The sequence below is a fragment of the Anabrus simplex genome, chromosome 2 (assembly GCF_040414725.1).
Source record: "Anabrus simplex isolate iqAnaSimp1 chromosome 2, ASM4041472v1, whole genome shotgun sequence".
Classification (NCBI taxonomy): domain Eukaryota; kingdom Metazoa; phylum Arthropoda; class Insecta; order Orthoptera; family Tettigoniidae; genus Anabrus; species Anabrus simplex.
This window is the reverse complement of record NC_090266.1, coordinates 496,411,779-496,433,359: the sequence shown is the minus strand read 5'-3', so window position 1 is coordinate 496,433,359 and position 21,581 is coordinate 496,411,779. Positions and strand designations below refer to the sequence as shown.

Genomic DNA, 21,581 nt, shown 5'->3' with positions numbered 1-21,581 from the left:
CCTCGGCCCTTGTTTGGAGCCATTTCTGATAAGCCCTCTTTTTAAGTTTACAAGCTGCTCTCACTTCATCATTCCACCATGATGTTCGCCTTTTCCCATCTTTACACACAGTTGTTCCTAGGCATTCCCTTGCTGTTTTCTACTACAGCATCCCTGTATGCCACCCATTCACTTTCTATATCCTGAACCTGCTTACTGTCTACTGTTCAAAACTTCTCACTAATCATATCCATGTACTTCTGTCTAATTTCCTCGTCCTGGAGATTTTCTACCCTTATTCGTCTGCAGACAGATTTCACTTTCTCTACCCTAGGCTTCGATATACTTAGTTCACTACAGATCAGATAGTGGTCTGTATCATCGAAAAATCCCCGGAAAACTCGTACATTCCTAACAGATTTCCTGAATTCGAAGTCGGTTAAGATATAGTCTATTATGGATCTGGTACCCCTAGCCTCCCATGTGTGGCGGTGAATAGCCTTATGCTTGAAGAATGTATTCGTAACTGCTAAACCCATACTTGCACAGAAGTCCAGCAAACACTTCCCATTTCCATTAGCTTCCATATCTTCCCCACATTTACCAATCACCCATTCGTATCCTTCAGTTCTATCCCCAACACTCGCATTGACATCGCCCATTAGCACTATTCTATCCTTGCTGTTGACCCTGACCACGATGTCACTCAATGCTTCATAAAACTTGTCATTTTCTTCCTCATCTGCACTCTCAGATGGTGAATACACGGCGACAATTCTAGTCCTAATTCCTGCAAATGACAAATCTACCAACACCATTCGCTCATTTACGTGCCTAACAGAAACTATGTTGCGTGCAATGGAATCCTGATAACGAGCCCTACCCCAGATTCTGCCCTTCTCTTTCTAACACACGTCAAGTACACTTTATTATTTCCTATCTCTTCGTCATTATCTCCCCTTACCCGAATATCACTTACTCCTAGCACATCCAGATGCATCCTCTTTGCTGACTCAGCCAGTTCTACTTTCTTTCTCCCATAAGCCCCATTAATATTGATAGCTCCCCATCGAATTCCACTTCGTTTGCCAAGTTGTTTCCAAGGCGTCCCTCGCCTGTCAAATGGGAGTGGGACTCCGTTAATCCCATAGGTCCGAGGCTTGCTTAAAATGTTCTGAGCTCGGCAAATTCATGAAGCAGGATGCTACCCTACTTGCACATAGTCCAAGTGAGGATCTCTCCTCTAACGGGTTATGGGCCACCGGTGAATTGTATAGTCCTAGCCGCCTGAGCACAAAGGGGGGGGGGGGCACGACTCAGAATATGTCCCAGAAGTCCACTCCCATTCCATAGCAACTGATATCCCGACTCTCAGGGCCACTTACTAGGCCACTCAGCCGTTGCCCATGGTTCACAATCTAGGACGTGACTACAGTAACCCACACCATGAACCATTATTATTATTATTATTATACAATAATTACAGTTGAACCTCGATATCTCATATCACCTCGGGAGTTAAATTTTATTTCAAGCCAGTGAGAGAAATTCGAAATATAGAGATTTCCCGTTTTTGAGACTATATAGCACATAATCGATCCAAATGTATCTACAGGTTGCTACTCTATACAGTATTATTCGACAATATGAAATCTAAGTATTTTGTCATTTTAATTACATTTATTATAGCAACTCAAAACCAGAATAGGCCTACTGTACATATAGTAGAATAACGTGAAACATAGGCCTACCTCCGTTAATACCATGGGAATAAGTCGTAAATTACATATGTTCCTTACTCTTAAGCTTATTTTCTTCCAGATCGATTTCAGCAACAGATACTGCTCTGAAAACACTATAATTTACATTCGACTGACTCTGTACGCAGGATCGGGGAATAGCTGCTGCACCTACCACTTAATAATAATAATAATAATAATAATAATAATAATAATAATAATATTTGCTTTACGTCCCACTAACTACTCTTTTACGGTTTTAGGAGACGCCGAGGTGCCGGAATTTAGTCCCGCAGGAGTTCTTTTACGTGCCAGTAAATCTACCGACACGAGGCTGTCGTATTTTAGCACCTTCAATTACCATCGGACTGAGCCAGGATCGAACCTGCCAAGTTGGGTTCAGAAGGCCAGCGCCTTAACCGTCTGAGCCACTCAGCCCGGCACACCTAACACTTGGTGTGCTGACAATACGAGAGACAGCTAGTGAAGTTCCAACTGCCTATGGTGAACGCACCAGGGGTGGACAGATAAGCCGCTATATAAACGTACCGAGGCTGGCCAGGAAGAGGTAAAGAACAGTAACACACATACATTAAATGCTGTAATGCACAGATAATGTTGTACAAAATTGTAGTTACAGAATATTTGCAGCTTCTAGGGAGGAAAATTCTGCTTTGAGAAATGAAGAAGTATTGTATGGTTACAGAGAAAAGGACAGACGGCAGGAAAATTTAAGTTACTTCGAGATAATGAAAATTCGAGCAATGGAGGTACAAGATATCGAGGTTCTTCAGCCAGTGTAAATAATGTTAAGACCATTACCAGCAAACTTTCTGCACATTCTTGTTGCTTTCAGATTGTGAGCTGACGTTCGAGGGAGTTTCCTGGTTTATATCTAGAAGTTCTCTTTGGTACTTCGCCGCACAGTTCTCGTCATCACTTCGAACCTTCTGGACGCAAGGAGCATGTCGGAGATATTCTGAAAAGAAATAATGAAGGATTTCAGTCATCAATACGATGAGAATGTATTCTTAATTACATTTACCTTATGCCTGTTGTACACCATCATATTTTCTTTCAGTTCAATAATGCACAGGAAAAGTTCTCAATTCTTGTCTGCCCAAACGAGCTGGGACATATCGAGACGGGGATCAGGAAGACTATATATGGGTGTGATGGATGCGGTTTAGGTAACTTCTCACTTAACTATTTACATGTTGCGAACTGAGCAGTGTCATAGCTTACTTACTGATACTTACACAACTCTTGTTGTAGTGTATCGAACTATTTACTTCTATGTCTTATGCCAACTTTCAATAATCTACAGGCAGATGTCAAGGCATAGACCAACAGCGTGTGTATACGAAAGTATCTTTAAACCAAGTGTTAAAAGCCAGTGCATAATGAAGTACAGCATCGAAGTGTTATCGTTGGTGAGAGTCGGCAATTTGTACTGATACACAAAAACAGTCGAGAGCAATATATCTGTATTGTAAATATTATTGGCTGTAGGATTCACTACAAATGGAAGTTCTGTTCTCGCAGCTGTTAATGCCTGGATGTGCATTGTATATTTTGTGTATTGATGAAGTGCTAATGCTCTGATGCAAGGCATAATATAGTTATTTTAGAATCAGTGGATAAGTTGTTGGAGAACCTAGGTACAGCTCCTACCTGTTCAATCGTTTTCAGATGGTTCGATAAGACACGTAGTAAATGTACCAAAGCAGTTTTTTGTCCACGCCCTGGGGAGAGAGAATTATTGTACTCTATCAAAATTCAATGGTTTTATTTTTGTGAACTCTGGTGCCCAAATTATGGACGTTTCAGTTAATACTTTTATTTTCTTCATGTTTATTATATTTTATTATATTATGATTTAAACAAACGCTCAAGCGTGAGGTATTTTATTTATATTACACCATTAGAAAATATAACGAATGGTTGTGTCAAAAAAGCAATTATGGAAGACACTGAGGAAGACGTAACAACGACCCCGGAATATTGTGTCAAAGACACTTGGGTCACAAGAGAAGGGAGCCTGAGAAGAACAGAAACAGGAAATATGAGGTTTTCAAGATTAACCGTAGTGCTCAGTCTGAGTGATAGGGTAAGGAGTAAAGAAATCAGACGAGTATTGCCAATCAAACATGGTAGAAGACACTCAAAAATATCAGAGGAAATGGTGCAACAACGGTGAAAGGATGCCTCATGATAGTCTGCTATGACAAACAATATTGTATTTTTTTTTTGCTAGTGGCTTTACGTCGCACCGACACAGATAGGTCTTATGGCGACGATGGGATAGGAAAGGGCTAGGAATTGGAAGCGACCGTGGCCTTCAGGGCTGCCCACTATCTCCCGGATGCAAGCTCACAGCAGCGCGCCCCTAAACGCACGGCCAACTCGCCCGGTATTGTATTTTCCTAGGCGAAGACGAGGTTTAGGGTGGTCAAGGAAAAGGTGGATACAGCAATTGGTAAATTACTTTATAAGAAGAATGAGCACGTAAGTACACTACGAAAATCTGTCATTTAACAAATATCACTGGTCAAAATTAAATCACAGTCTTATTTATTACGTAAACGATAATATGAATACACAACAAAGGCTAGATTTGCATAATAAGGGGTCTGTCAGAAGCCACTGCTTATCAGCGTATCCTTTACCCGTTAACTACGACAATATTAAAGGTGTATAATCATAAAATGTTATAGTGGATTTACGTGTACATTGAAACGGATATATAGCCGTCAGGCGAAGGTGTATGGTCACTGTATGCACACGGGCTCAAGATCAAATCATAGCGGGTGCTTCGGCCTCCTCGTAAGTGATTCATTCGAAAAGGCTGGCCCATCGGCTTAAAAGAGAAGCTTGCGTGAATGCGTTCCTTTTTCACAAGAACTACTTACAGGATTTTTAAAATATTCACTCCTCTGAATTGACTATGTCCATGATTAATGGTATATAAAGAAAACAGTGTAGTTCCACTGATAAAGTTAATACATTTACCTCGACAGATACCGCAACTGTGGAAAAGTACTGCAAGCTCGACAGTGAGGCCCTTAGTAACACTACTGAAAGTGAAAATAAATTTCCGATATCTTCAATAATATTATTGTTTCTACGTCCCACTAAATACTTTTACGGTTTTTGGAGTTTCGATATCTGCAACGGTACGCGAGTTAAGTTGAACAACTTAGCTGACTCACCCGTTACATGAATAGAACATGTACACTGCCCCAATTGTACATCTCGATCAGATATGACGAATCTTGATCGACAAACTAATTCAACATTTCAGAAGAATCAAATGTCCGGCTCCATGGTCAAATGGTTAGCGTGCTTTACGTTATATTATAAAATAATTAAATGAGAAGCAGGCAAATCAGCCACGTTCAAGAAGCTGTAGAGGTCATGGTAACTTATATTGGCGGCTGAGAGCTGATCCACGTTCACTAAGCGGCATTCAGAACCCTCCATCGGACAACTGTTAATAATAAGGCTTATCAAGAAGTGAAACTGATTCCATGTACTACTCGAACTATATTCTGCATCAAATTGAAAAGCCACAGTTAAAATGTCCTCTGGACACTTATGTTCCTAGTGATCTCATATACCGGGCGAGTTGGCCGTGCGATTAGGGGCGCGCAGCTGTGAACTTGCATCCGGGAGATAATGGGTTCGAATCCTAGTGTCGGCAGTCCTGAAGATGGTTTTCTGTGGTTTCCCGATTTCACACCAGGCAAATGCTGGGCTTGTACCTTAATTAAGGCCACAGCCGCTTCCTTCCAACTCCTAGGCCTTTCCTAACCCATCGTCGCCATAAGACCTGTCTGTGTCGGTGTGAAGTAAAGCTATTAGCCAAAAAGAAGTGACCTCATAATATACTGAACCATTCTGTTCATTCTCCGTTTGAGGCAATATTTAATGCATTGGTAATAATTATATGAGACCACAGAAAAGGTCGCGAACTGGAGTTGCAGTGCGCTTGGGAGAATCACCGCGCCAGTTTCGGGCGTGTTTCACTGTGTAACAAGGATAGAGAGAAGGGAAACCAACCACTATATGCCCGGAGATTTTCTTATGCCAATCTATGGAGAAAAAAAGCGGGAGTATCCAGGGCTGACGAGAAAAACTTGAGATGTATCTTCGCCCACAGACGAAACCTAGAGAAGATAAAATGATAGAAAAATAAGAAATAATTGTTCGATTGATATGATATGCTTGGCAATGCTAATTACCATCTCCTGTAACTAGGTGTTCGCGGACCGTGAGAACCAAGCCAACTCCACACAAGGGAGTCAAGTGGACTTCAAATGTGTTAGACGGGGAATAACATGGCTTGGTGTGGGTTGTCGAGGGAATAAATACTGAGCAGCAGCAGCAGCAGCAGCAGAGACCCCATTCTATACTCAACTCTGATCTTGGAAGTGCGTAATGCGTGTCGGTCGCGCTGAAGCTTAATTTGTGTAACAAAGAATAATCATTTGAACAGTGTTAGATAGTTGGAGAACTTTTCTTTGTCTGGACGGTTAGAATACCGGTCAGTTACTTCTAGACTGAATTGTAAAAGCGAACAGATATCAGATAATTATGTCTCTAATCATGGACATTCTCGGTCTAGCTAGGATCGCCAACTGTGTAGGCTTAAATCCAGTAAAGCTAGATTGCCAACTTGCTCTAAAGAACTGTGCTAACTCAGACTAAACTGTATAAATTAGAAATATCGTTAATTGGGCTTTCGTGTGGACAGTAATTAATCTGCGGATGGTCGGGGCGCTAAGCTAGATGAAGCTACAACTGTGATTATGAATAGCACTAGCATTAATAAGCATAGCAGTAGGAGGAATGAACTAGCATCAAACTCTGCTTTATAGAGTGCTAGGACAAAGGTGCGTGTGCGGTTGTTCACGGTAATTTACCTGAGAACTTTCCCTCAGGAGAATGATAGGAGCAACGGTGCTATGCTATAGTAAGAAGAAATAAACATAAACAAACATGACCGTTGATTCAATGTCTCCTTGCAGTTAATGTTAGACCGCTCATGTACAACCATCAGTAAGCGCTGATAACCTACTGCGCATCCCAGTCGTACGAGAGGGTGTAAGAAGACAACATGTGCCGCCGGGAGAAGAAGATCGAGGACCAAGCAGAAGCCCCAGGATTAACACGGTCGAGTAGGAGGCAGCAACCAAGGATCAACACTGTCAAGAAGCAAAACCATGGTGCAGCTACTGGAGATGAACCGAGGTCTGTGGACCTTTGACAGCAGCAGTACCATGGAGTGCTAGTAGCCTATGGTCCAAGATGGAAGACCACTAAGGTTATGTAAGGTTCGACAGACCCTCTTTTATGCATGGTTTAGGTATAGGATATCTTCGCAAATGTTTGTAAATAATTAGTTTAAGCCCTTCAGACAAGAATGATGTATTTGTCACACTAAGGACTTGCATGTGTAGATAATGTAGTTTTATATCAGGGATTGTTTAGTGTCTTATGGTCAGAGATGTAAGTTAGATAGTGTGTTATGTAAATAGATTTGTGGATTATTTCTTGCAGTGTAAGATCATTAAAAGGTATGAGACAGGGACGGCCCATTAACATCATTAGGCAAACCTTGTGGTTTAGGTGAGCTATTTAGATAGAAGATTTGCATGCGCATGAATTACAGGCGCAGTTTAACACTATCAGATGTTTTCAACGTTCTAGTCAGAAAGGTCATCACAATGATTCCCTCAAGTATTCCTTAGACATGAGCATGGCTTGAACTGCGGAGCACAGAGTCCAGAGAGATTGTGCACAAACCACATACAGTGAAGTTTTATTGGCCTGTAGATGGCTTGGCCAGTTAGCACTTTGTTTGCGTGGATACGCAAGAGATAAATGAGAAAAGTGCGATATTGAGTGGCCTGTACATGGCTTGGCAGATGAGGCTTATTTTGTGCGTATATACGCATGAGATGCGGGTGATAATTTAAAACATTGTGATACGTAATGACGTAGAAATGGCCAGGCAGATAAGCATCACTATTTGCGTGCACGCAATGTAAGAAAGTGATTAATATTTTGTAACGGGCCAAGTAGAGAGGAATCAGACTGACGGGTCTGTAGTTTAAGCGGTCTGCACTGCAGTAGCAATGGCCGCTGCCGTGACGTATGGCCACATCTGGGAACTTGAGTGGAAATGGGGAGCTGTCTGTGACATCACTTGGGTTTGTGAGCCTCTCACTCTACAAGGAGGTCATCAGCCCAAGGTAAGGATGCTTGAGATAATACGGTCTCTGTTATTTCTGTATGCTATCCGACTCGTTGGCTGAATGGTCAGCGTACTGGCCCTGGGTTCAGAGGGTCCCAGGTTCGATTCCCGGCCGAGTCGGGGATTTTAACCTTCATTGGTTAATTCCAATGGCCCGGGGAATGGGTGTTTGTGCTGTCACCAACATTCCTGCAAATAACACCACACATAACACTATCCTCCACCACAATAACACGAAGTTACCTACACATGGCAGATGCCTCCCATCCACAAAGAAGGGTCTGCCTTACAAGGGCTGCACTCGGCTAGAAATAGCCACACGAAATTATTATTATTATTATTCTTGTATGCTGCAAGATTCTCCATATTCTATTATTGTACATTTTTTCAGGTTATTGAAGCTGCAGTCATTTTTTTGGGTTGTCATTGTATTGTTTTACTTCGTCTGCATTTTTTACGCTTAGAGGTATCGCATGGATGCGAGGCGTGATCTCGTATTCGTATCCCAGCTGTGCTTGCTGTAACGTCTGCGTGTATAGTATATCAGTATTTTGTATGGGTTATACAGTCCTGTAGTGTAGTGTAAATATTTCCCGACACATGGGAACTGATGAAGTAAGTAATGCGAAGTGATTCCCTCCCTAATCTCGTGTGTATTTTTGTTTAAGTGAAAATTTTTAATAACTTAGAAATCGAGTCTCTCCAAGCCGAGTCACCTCTCCAGCACTAATGAATTGTCTCTGGTGAACGCCGAATGAAAATTGATTTTTGCCACTTCATGGCTGTAGATTGTGTACGCATTGTACTATAATTACTTACCGAGCTGGATAGCTGCAGTCGCTTAAGTGCGGCCAGTATCCAGTATTCGGGAGATAGTGGGTTCGAACCCCACTGTCGGCAGCCCTGAAGATGGTTTTCCGTGGATTCCCATTTTCACACCAGGCAAATGCTGGGGCTGTACCTTAATGAAGAGCACGGCCGCCTGCTTCCCATTCCTAGCCCGTTCCTCTTCCATCATCGCCATAAGACGTTTGTGTGTCGGTGCCACGTAAAGCCACTTGCAAAAAAATTACTTAAAAATTTAATGTTTGTTCTGGGATTTCACATCCATCCTTATGTTGTAATAAATTGTTATTGAAAGTTGAATCATTCTAATGCTCACAAAAGTGTAGACGACAGGCCTAGCCATTTTCCCTCTCTCTCTTAATTTCATTCATAAGTCACGAGAACATTTTCCACGCATATCTCCGACTGTGCAGCCTGGTGCAGAAGAGGACAGGACTTTCTGGTAAGCTATGTGCCGATATTTGCGACCCACAAAGGTATGTCTTTCTACGATACTACAGTACTTCCGGTACGTTCTCAGCATTTGCTTGACGTACATTGGAGTCTGTAGGGCACAATACCGATATATTGACGCGCACATCATCACAGACAAATAGTTTTAAGACATAGGCGGATATCCAATTACACAGGTTGTAAAAAATTCCCAAACTTCGAGGGATAACCGAAGAAACCAAAATGGATGATTTAATTACCCATAGGTTCGAAGTTAATAACATTTTGGTGGGGTTGAGAATGAAACATTTATATTTAAATTTGATTGTAATCGCTTATGAATACTCGAAAGTGCAGCCTCCTACCACAATAAAAGCTCGTTCTCCCGACCTCACATCTCTTGAGCTTCTGTGAGGGAACACTTGAAAGAGCCTGTTATATGGGACTCCAACTGATTATGACTTATGGGGAAGAGCTCGTCACTCGTGATGCTTGCAGCTGCTTTCTGTCATACATTACACGCCTGGAGTCTTTCAAAGTGTACGGCAGGCAATGGCAGAGTGTTACCAGTGGCATCCCTTCAGAGGACGCTCGTACGCTGAGCGTCCCCGCAGTTTGTGTGTGCTAAATTGTTTTATAGTAGCATTAACGCAGGGAAGTTATTTTCTATAGGCATTTAAGAGCGTTTCTTCATAGATCGCAGTGATGGCCAGCAATAATTCAACTAGCAACACAAATGTCACAAGCCATTCCGTGCGTTCGAAAACAGCGCCTTACGGTGGGAACAGGCAGCGTCTCGCTGCTTGCATGTGATATGGTTAATATGGCTTTCCCGCTGGCTACCACGAACTCCTCACCAACCGCCTGCCTGCCCCTCCCATTCTCGCAAGCCCCTGACATACTAGCATGCTATACGCTGGCGTACGCGAGTACTGTAGTCCGAGTGAGTGCTGCTGTTTCTTTTCGCGCGTTTGAATTTCCTTTGTGAAGTGTAGTAAAATGTATGTTGTTTATTTCATAACGAGTGACATACCTGCAACATACACTAGTGTCCAAGAAGTTTACATAAGTTACGAGTAAGCAGGACAACACGAAATAGACCGCAAATCGCACGGCATATACACCTACCAACTTTACGTGTTCGCTCTGTGTAGGATAGGAGTGTTCCCTGCTTTGACTAGCGGCGTAACCGCAAGGTAAACACAGCCATTGACTGCGCCCCACACTATCAGTCGTGTTTGCCCTGTTATAGTGTGCGGAGTGTAGCCTCGAGGTGAATGTGACAACATAATGACAACGACGCCAGTTGGACCCCGTTTTGCAGGGTAGAATACTCGGCTGCCTGGAAGCATGCCAGACAGACCGAAGTCGTCATATCCTTGAATGTGCCACAAAGTGTTATTTACAGTCTTTGGAGACGATTTCGAGACGCAGGATATGTTGGTCGTACGCCAGTACCAGGTTGACCACGGGCGACCACCCACAGCAGGACCGATATCTGGCCATAACTGCCCGACGAAATCGGAGTTCACCTGCAAGACAATTGTCGGCGGAGCTTGCAGCCGTCTCAGGGGTTGCCGTATCCCGGCAAACTGTGCACCGGAGGCTCAGCACAGGAGGGCTGTTTGCCCGACGTCCAGCGGTGTGCGTCCCGCTTACTCCAGCACAGAGACGGGCCCGTCTACTGTGGAGCCGTCAACATCGAAACAGAACCATGAATGAATGGAGCATGTGCTCTTCACAGATGAATCGCGCTTTAGATTGCTGAACGATTCCGGTCGTATATTAATCTGGGGAGAACCGGGTAGCCGATACAAACACAGGTACATCGTGGAACGGGACCAGTATGGAAGTGGTGGCATCATGGTGTTGAGCGGCATCATGTTGAATGGCCATACGGACCTGCACATATTCGTGGGTGGTCCAAGGAAAACTGTTAACGCTCGGAGATACAGGGATGAGGTACTGAGACCACATGTTCGACTCTTCAGAGGTGCGGTTGGTCCAGACTTCCTCTTAATGGACGGCAATGCCAGACCGCACCGCGCTGCTCTGGTGGATGATTTTCTGGCTGGGGGAGACAGTCATCGCATGGACTGGCTAGCGAGGTCTGCGGATCTGAATCCTATAGAACATGCCTGGGATGCATTGGGGAAGTCCAATTGCATCCCGTCAACCTCCACCAAGGACCCTCCAAGACCTTCGCATTGCCCTTGGACCATCTGATAGAGAGCAAGCCACGTCGCTACGAAGCATATGTGGCCGTTAGGGGTAACCATACACCTTATTAATAGCATATATTGTTGTGGAAGACATTGCCAAGTTTTATTAATAGTTAAAGGTGTACCTTAGCCCTAGGAACCTTTTTGATACGTTTTTGGACAAGTTGTGTGACATATAGTGTGTGAGCCAGCTTCAGTTTGTTCAGCAATCCGTCTGACATTCTTATCAGGCAGTATGGCCTCATTTAGTGATTATGCTTAACTGTTGGACACTAGTGTATTACGGTCGAACTCTCAATCAAATTACACTTATAACGAAAAATACGAATTGAAGTCGAAACGGCCTACTCCAAAATTAAGTATTAAGGAGCTTAACAAACCATAAACCTGTCAATTTTAATCTTCGTGTTATGAGAGGTTCTCCTGATTTACGGGTAGTTGTGAAGCAAACAAGATATATTGCTACGTTTGTATCATATTCGATGAGAAAGATTCAGAACGGCATATTGGAAGTATCTTTACAAGAATTATCAATCACCATGAACATCAAGTATCAAAGGTGCATTTGTTAAATAAAGGAAAATACTAGCTTCCCAGATACAAATCGGATTCAGAATGTGTTTTCATAAGCTGCACGTCTTCAGGAATTAAACCATAATAAACAGGTAACATCATATGAACAGATTCTTGGATACCCAATTCAAATAATCGTATTTGTTCAAACAAAAAATACATTTACGTGGCTACAGAAAAGATGGAATTAAATAACAGGGGAAATTATTCAGAACTTTTATATTTTCTTGCTCAGAATGAATCGGTTATACGAGACCATTTACAGCCTGCATCAACGAAGGGATTTCCACAGAGATTCAAAATGAAATTGAAATAATAAATTTTGTTGGGCCAGTATTAAGTCAGAAATTCAAGAGTATTGCCTTGTTTCAATCCAAGGCAACAAGACAATAGACGCGTCTTGCAACAGCTAACTAAGCATAATTTTCCAGTACAGAGTTTGAAATACGATTGAATAGTTTCGTAGGTTTGTACGATGCCTCATGTGATAAAAGTAGCGCAGGTTTAGCAAGTATTATTGGTATGGTTTTGGAAGAGCGAGTATAGAGAAAGTCATGAGTGAAACATACGATGGTTGCTGGATAATCGCAGTCCAACAAAAAAAAGCAAAGTCATCCCCGTACAGGCCATGAAGGCCCTTGGATGGGTGGAAGGTAAAGGCTTCCACTATCCGTATTCTCGGCACTGGGTGGGGTAGAGTGGTTAGCTCTACGCCCGGCCGCCTTTGCCCCTAGGAATTAACCTGGTACTCATTTTCGGTGTAGGCTGAGTGAACCTCCGGAAGTGGAAATCACGTTTCTTAAATTTTACGACTTCCTGACGGGGATTCGAACCCAGGTCCTTCCAGGCGAACCGAGCATGCCTTTACCGTCTCGGCCAGGCAGTCCCTCAAACCAACAAAGGAGTGTACAAAATATTGCAAAGCAGATTTGGCATCACGCGATCTTTATTCATACCAGTTGAATCTGGTGCTTTTAAATGGTACAAAAACAAAAAAATAGGTACTTTTTTACTGATTTAACGGCATTCCAATTGTTTTTCATCTTTATTCGCTTTATTTAAATTTTTGTAGTCACTAATTAATAAAAATAGTTGGTATAATTAAATACAACTCGCAGATGCAAATGTAAAGAACCGAAGATCCGAGGCCTTCATTGACGAGTGTGTGTGGAAAAATGTGTCATATTGAGTGAGAATGTAAGATTCAGTGACCCTCAAAATGTTATGCTGAAGGATCATTATTATTTGTCGGCATTCTTGATCAGTTTTTGTAAAGGACTACAATTAAATTTAAATATAATAGTTTCTTTCTTAATCTCGTGAAAGGGTACCTCAGCTATCAGTTTCCAACATATGTTTTTTTTTTTTTGCTAGATGCTTTACGTCGCACCGACACAGATAGGTCTTATGGCGACGATGGGACAGGAAAGGGCTAGGAGTGGGAAGGAAGCGGCCGTGGCCTTAAGGTACAGCCCCAGCATTTGCCTGGTGTGAAAATGGGAAACCAAGGAAAACCATTTTCAGGACTGCCGACAGTGGCTTTCGAACCTACTATCTCCCGAAAACTGGATACTGGCCGCACTTAAGCGACTGCAGCTGTCGAGCTCGGTTATGATTATTTAAAACCTACTATTGCTCTGGTATCTTCCATCATCCCTGCCATGCATAATTTAACGACAGATCATTTTCTACTCATCGCAGGTTAACAATTAAATCAATACATTTGACGGTAATTGACGACACATGATCTACAAAAACATTCCATTTTTCTTACCTTGTTGATACTGCCCTTCCTCGCAGACGTCTTCAATAACTTTGCGGGTTCCGCTGTAAAGTCGATGGAATTGGTCCTGTTCTTCCTGCTTCATGCAGCGCTGCGTGTACTGCGAGACGCATATCAGGCCATGATTCAGATGTCTGCAATGAGTAAAATCTGTATTACTAGAAATGCGGAAACTAAACGAACATTCCAGAAATAAGTTCATATGTATAGTGTCTGGGAATGATACCAACATACTGGTCACAGTCTCTTCCATCCCAATTGAAAGGAAAATTGATTTTAAAAACACACAACATTGATGGCACTATACCGAAACAGGCTATCAGATTGATTTCACACACGCCTAATGTACGAGGCTGTTAAGTCATTCCCGAAATCCGTAACGTACATACATATGTATTACAATCTGTTTTCTTTTTGCTAGTTGCTTTACGTCACTCCTACACAGAGAGGTCTTATGGCGACGATGGGACAGGAAAGGCCTAGGAATGGGAAGGAAGCGGCCGTGGCCTTAATTAAGGTAGAGCCCCAGCATTTGCCTGCTGTGAAAATGGCAAACCACGGAAAACCATCTTCAGAGCTGCCGACATTGAGATTCGAACACACTATCACCTGAATGCAAGCTGACAGCTATGTGATCCAAACTGCACAGCTACTTGCTCGCTTGGTTTCGAGTCTCACCATAGCCCGACCAGAAGATGGTTTTTCGTGGTTTCCCTTTTCTAAACTAGGCAAATGCTGAAGCTGTATCGTAACCAAGGCCACGGTTGTACCTTAATTAAGGCCACGAAAACCTCCCATGTGTTAATGCGATGTTAAAACCATTAGGAGAAAGGAAACTACTTCGTTATAGACCGTCATATCTTTGATTATTCAGTCAGCAACCTTCTGTGAATTAACTAAGCGGTTCTTTTTTTTTGCTAGGGGCTTTACGTCGCACCGACACAGATAGGTCTTATGGCGACGATGTGATAGGAAAGGCCTAGGAGTTGGAAGGAAGCGGCCGCGGCCTTAATTAAGGTACAGCCCCAACATTTGCCCGGTGTGAAAGTGGGAAACCACGGAAAACCATCTTCAGGGCTGCCGATAGTTGGATTCGAACCTACTATCTCCCGGATGCAAGCTCACAGCCCTAAGCTGTTCCTCTGCACCTTGTTCTGTGGTCTAATTTAATTCAAATTCTAAATCATTAAAATCATCCGTTACCTTGGTCTCCCCCTGCTTCTCATATCCACTGTGGCTGAGTCTTGTTATTCTACTAGGCAACCTATCTTCTTCTATTCGTCTCGCACGACGCCAAAAACAGAGGCTGGTTTATATGCAAACCTTTATCCATCGAGTTCATTCTCAACAGCCTCCATCTCCTTCACTGTGAGTGAAGTCCTTCCGTTGTTCCCACCTGATTGTACAAATAATCATTCTCGCCACTTTCATATCTGATACTTTCCAATAATGAAGCAAGTTTCCCGCCAGATCTCGTCTCCGTAGAGCAAAGTCGGCCTGAAAACAGACCGATGTAAAGATAATTTCGTCCGAGAGAACTCACTTACTTCCTGCAGAATAGACCACCGCTATCGCCACAGCAAGTTCGTTTCATAAGCTTTCCAACATTATCATAAAAATCATAATCAACATCATCACCTGCTTACCCCTTGGATCAATTTCTTGATACGGGGTTAGGGATGAGGCGAGATGAATTTACATGGCGTCCTTACAGCCGAATGCCTTTCCTGACGCCAAATTCAGCTGAGATATTTAAGACGAAATGAATGACAGCCAACGGAGGGGTTCGAACCCACGCGCATCCCGAATGCAGAACTTGGCTCTACAGCCGTAGCGTGTTATCGCGCACGGCCACTCCACTCGATAATAATAACATGCTTAACCTACTTGAAGAAATGGGAGTCGATACTTGCAGAAATGGGAGTCGATCAATCAATCGATCACTACTGATCCGCATTTAGGACAGTCGCCCAGGTGGAAGATTCCTAATCTGCTGTTTTCCTAGCCTTAAATGATTGCAAAGGTATTGGAAATTTATTCAACATCTCCCTTAGTAAGTTATTCCAATACCCAACTCCCGTTCCTATATACAAATATTTATCCCAGTTTGTCCTCTTGAATTCCTCTTGCATTGCCTGAAAGTATCTATACATACTATTCCATTTTTCAGTAAAATTTGTATGACCCCAGTTATGCTTGCCATTATGTTATCCTCAGCCGAATTCTTTGCTAAATTCAATTTCCTAGCAAGTTCCTTAAATTTCTCCTTACTTCCACGGCCATTACTATTTCTTTCCAACCTGCACCTCCTTCCTAGTCTCTTTACTTCTCTGTTATAATATAGCGGATCCTTACCACCTTTAAAAGGTACAAACATGTTTTCACATTCCTCAACAATTGCTTTAAACCCATCCCAGAGTCTGTTTACATTTTTATTTGCCGTTTTCCACCGATCAGAGTTACTTTTTAAAAACTCCCTCATGCCTGTTTTATCAGCCATATGGTACTGCCTAATAGTCCTAATTTTAATACCTTCCTTTCTTTCATATTTATCTTTAACTACCTAACTAACTACCACAAAAACAGCTTCGTGATCACTAGTACCATCTATTAGTTCGGTTTCTCTATAGAGCTCATCTGGTTTTGTCAGCACCACATCCAGAATATTTTTGCCTCTAGTTCGTTCCATCACTTTCTGAATCAGATGCCCTTCCCATATTAACTTATTTGCCATTTGTTGGTCATGCTTCATGTCGTTTGCATTACCTTCCCAATTGGCATTTGGTAAATTGATATCATGCGCTACAATCACGTTCCTTTCCTTATAGTTTCCCACCTAGCTGATTATCTTATCAAATGATTCTGAATCAGCGTCAGCGCTACCCTTTCGCCGTATGTACACTCTAAAGACATCAAATTGCTTATTATCTTCAGAGACGAGAAACTGCTGGCGTTAATATGGGCAACGCTAACTAACACCAAATCCAAAGTAAAATTCCAGGGATGTCTCTCTGAACCCTTTGAGATCAAGAAATGCGTTCGACAGGGAGATGGGCTGTCACCTCCTTTGTTCAACTGCGTACTTGAAAAGGTAATACAGGAGTGGCGAAAGACGTTAAAAGTAAGAAAACTTTACAAACCCTTAAGGACTGGGACAAAGAAAAACGGAGTGGAAATAAATTCCTTAGCGTTCGCTGATGAAGGAAAATTTCGAAATTGCGACAGAACAGATCAATGTGTTGAAGCAAGTAGGAGAACAAACAGGTTTACAAATTTCCTTTCAAAAGACATGGTGGCGGTGATGATGATGCTAGTTTTTTAAAGGGACCTAACACCTAGTTCATCACCCCTAATGGTACGAAATGAGACGAAATTGAATGACAAATTAGAAGTCCAAAATCCTCCACTGAACCGAATTCAAAACGTGAAGACGAAGAATGAATGAATGGTTATGAATTTAAAACAATCAGTGAATCCGACCCGCAATGTCTCGCATTCACAGAAACTGACGTTAATACTGAATCTATGATACTTTTAGCCTAAGCAGGTCTAAAATCCAAGTCATCGGCCCCTTTTCACGGTACTTATCGCTAGGAAAGTAGAACCATGGTATTTGTCATGTTGCGCTACTAATCAAAAGTAGCGTAGACACGCGACATTCCACACAGTATGGTACTACTCACAGGTAATAAAATTCGCACATGGAATACAGACCTATGGTGTTTTGCACATTGTGGCCCCATTTACAGGTAACACAAACCTATGGAGTTCATCACATACGTGTACTAACCACAGGGACCCGCACTATCCCGTGCTGTTCCTCATATAGTGGGTACAAATCATAGGCAAGCCAGAACCATGGTGTCGCTCCTAAAGTGGTACTAATCACAGGTACTGTAGAAGCCAGCAACGCACTCTACTGCTACTAATCACAAACCTATTTGTTACCTTACATAGTGGCACTACGCGCAAGTAAAAGCGACCTATGGTGTTCCCCGCGTGGTGGTACTAATCAAAAGTAATTTCATGGTTCTGATACAATCACCCCCCTTGGTCGCCCCTTTTAGTCGCCTCTTACGACAGGCAGGCGATACCGTGGGTTATTCTTCGTCTGCGTCCCCTACCTACATGGGGTCTTTCAATAGACAGAAGTAATGCAAAACATCAAAGATGAGACGGCAAAACTGAACACCAAATATGGACTGAAAAACAGTGTTAATAAATCTGAATACCTGGGGGAATAGATCACGCAAAATGGACTTGACGAAGAGGCCATAGCAGCAAGAATCAAGAAAATGGAAGTCACTTTCCAAACCACCCGCAAAGTATAACACAAAGAGTGCTTTTCTATGAACACAAAAATTCGTCACTCCAACACTGTCAACAAACCAGTATAGCTGTATGCATCTGAATGCCTTATCCTGTCCCAGAAATGTTTGCTCGCGTATTTAGAGGAAAGAAAGAAAGATCCTACACACCATACTTGGACCAAATTACAAAAATGGCATCTTCATTAGAAAATCCAGGCAAGAAATATACTCTAAGATTGAGAAGATCTCTGAAACAATGCGTAAAGGCAGAGTTCGCTTCTACGGTCACAAACGACGAATGATCGCCTCTGGATGGACGAAGCGCATCTTTAGTATATTTGACTAAAAACCAAAACCGGCAATGCCATGGTACGTTAATGTCAAGAAAGATCTTGAAGAACTGGGCATACAAGCAGAAGATGCACAAGACCGAAATCTTTACAGACAGCCATCAAGACATTTGGGACTTTCCGGGACGAAAAACGGGCAACTGGTGCGAAATTTACAGAAATACATCGTGCTAAACACTCTGAGCTCATGAAGACGATGTGGATCAAGCGAAGAATAAACAAATGCCAGAATGTAAAGTGAGGCTAATCGTGGTCCGTACAACGCCGATTAGCAAAATTGAATGAATAATAATAATAATAATAATAATAATAATAATAATAATAATAATAATAATAATAATATAAACATAATTTCTTTACGCCCCACAAACTACTTTTACGGTTTTCGGAGAAACAGATGTGCCACAAATTTTTCCCGCAGGAATGTTTACGTGCCAGTAAATCTACGACACGAGGCTGACGTATTTGAGCACCGGACTAAGCCAGGATCGAACCTGCCAAGTTGGGCTCAGAAGGCTAGCGCTCTATCGTCCGAGCTATTCGGCCCGGCTAATACATTAATGATTTTTATTATTTTACCTTTAAGTACGGCACCATTATTTTGCTTTTTTTTTTTTCTTCTTTTATACGTCTAGTTTGATCTCCTCGAACTAGTTATGAGCAAGATGAAACTACATCAGACACTAATTCATTGTCGTCTCAGTACTTATAGCAGTGTACAAGCATTATATTGCTTGTTTTTGCCTTTTTATAAATCTTGCCTTGGACTTGCTGATCGAATAATGAGTGAGATTAATCTACAAGAACAATGAATAATTCATTGTTGTCTCAGTAAATGTACGGCATTCTGTTGGGTTGCAGGTGTGCTTTTCATAATTGTATTGCACTAATTCGTAATATACATTGTTCCCTACATCGCAATCGAGCCTGCTAGTTTACACGTAGTGGACTCTAATACATTTTAATTGTGTGCGTTACTGTGTTCACACAGTATTTGCTGAGCTGAGCTAGTGAGCAGACGTGTGTGGCAACGATCCGGAAGTGCAGGGAAAGCAGTAGGGGAGTAACAGTGCAACAGTATAGAAGTACCATAGGGCGATGGCACAGCCGGATTAAGTTGATCAAGACGGAATGCAAACTACGAGTTAATGAAAGAATAGGACTGGCGGGTGATGACACAGCCGGGTTAAGTTGATCAAGACGGAGTGCAAACTACGAGTTAATAAAAGAATAGGACTTGCGAACGATGGCACAGCCGGGTTAAGTTTATCAAGACGGAGTGCAAACTACGAGTTAATAAAAGAATAGGACTGGCAGAACTGTTGAAGGCGGCAGCTAAAATGGCTACTCTATTAGTCATCGGAGACAACGAGATGAAACCAGGCCCATTGACATGTGAGGACATGGAGAAAATCAAGGACGTTGTGGCGCGATGTTTCTTAGGTTGACCAGACCAAAGAAATGTTCGAGGTGCGGTATAAAAAAATTAACGATATGGACAGCATAACCAAAGGACTAACAGAAATAAAGAAGAAGAGAAGAGAAGACAAAGAAGAAAGAGCGATAGTAAATCGGGGGATAAAGGCGCTAGAAGAACAAGTTCAGGTACATCAATGGCGGGGTAGCAGGAGAACGGAGGAGGAGAAGAGAAGAAATATGATTATTTATGGCCGGAGGAAATTGAAGGATAGACCACGATGGAATTGATGAACTCAGTCTTAAAGCTAATGAGAGAAAATTTAGCCATTGAGTGTACTGAAAGGAATGTAGGTTATTTGTACAGGATGGGAAAGATTAGGGGAAGAAGACTTGTTAGATTTAAGTTTGTTTCTTTATTAATGGCAAGCCGTATTTTGAATAGTGCGAGAAACTTGAAGGGCAGCAAGGTTTGTATAAAAAGGGATATGGACAGAAAAATTCTCCATGAGAAAATAGTTCTACAATTCCAATTACGACAAGCAAGAAAGTCGAATCTACGGGCATTTATATGAGGAAACCGCTTGCATGTGATAGGAGATACCTGGCCGAGAACGTGGACAGTCAGTGATCTGGGCGGTATGTTCAAAGAAGGAAGTAAGTAAGGGGTCATCATGATGCAGGAGTGATGACACGAGGGATTCCGGAGTCTACATGCAGTGCTGGTGTTGATAACACTGGACAGGTGATTCAACGGCCTACGCCAGATCTTCCAGTGGAGTCAAATACAGTAGCCACAAAAAGTATTCGTACACCTATGGAATGTGATGGAATATCATTGCGGCATACGAGCTGAAGTCATATTTATAAATGGCATAATGACAGACATCAGATATACACGCTGAACATACAGATCGTTTAAAAGTGTAATATGATCGGCACGATACTGTATACAAACTGCAGATCGTACCGCCAAGAAAGTATTCGTACAGTACGGATGTACTGTCTTTGTAATTGGTTAAATCAGTTGTCGCACAGATTTTCGCCGCTGTGTCTGCAGTAGGGGTTGTTCTCTCTTCAGTCATCACTGTTCTATCGTTGCCATAAGATTATTTAGTATGGGGCGAAAGAAAACGGAACTTTCATTGAGTCAACGAGAGAAAATGGTGTTAACTGTATAAACAAGGTAAAAGTTATCCTCAGATTGGAAAACAGCTGGAAATTAGCTTTACTACGGTGAGTTCAATAGTTAATAAATACAAGCGCAGCGGCCAAACAGAAAAAAAAAGATCTGGTGGTCCAAAAGTGCTGACAGTACGGGAGCGACGCATTATTGTGCATTCGACATGAAAGGAACCATTTCGAAGTGCTGCATCCATCGTCGAGACCTCGCTTCAAGGTCCAACAAAATGGTGAGTGTGCAAACTATAAGGAATGCATTGCACAGTGCGAACCTGCGTAGTAGATGTCCACGAAAGAAGCCACTTATAAGTGAAAGAATACGCAGAAGCACCTACAGTTCGCGAGTCTAAAAGACATTTTTCAGAAGAAGGGGATGGGTTCAGATAGTAGATTAAAAATCACAGAAGAACTACAGTATCTGAGAAGGACGTTATTTGCTCACCTGAGGGCAGTAAATTGGAAATGGAGAGATCTAGAATGATTAGAAGTA

At 42.3% G+C, this 21,581-nt stretch overlaps 1 protein-coding gene across 1 annotated transcript in view; it reads right to left on the bottom strand.

The window, feature by feature from the left end:
* The window catches only part of LOC136863582 (uncharacterized), a 153,871-nt gene that overhangs the window by 40,542 nt on the left and 91,748 nt on the right, over positions 1-21,581 (bottom strand). The window contains exons 2-3 of the mRNA XM_067139961.2: positions 13,825-13,967; positions 2,541-2,697 (exon numbers count right to left, since the gene is read on the bottom strand). Of these exons, the coding sequence (XP_066996062.2) occupies positions 2,541-2,697; positions 13,825-13,967 (300 nt within the window). The remainder of the gene's footprint in view (positions 1-2,540; positions 2,698-13,824; positions 13,968-21,581) is intronic.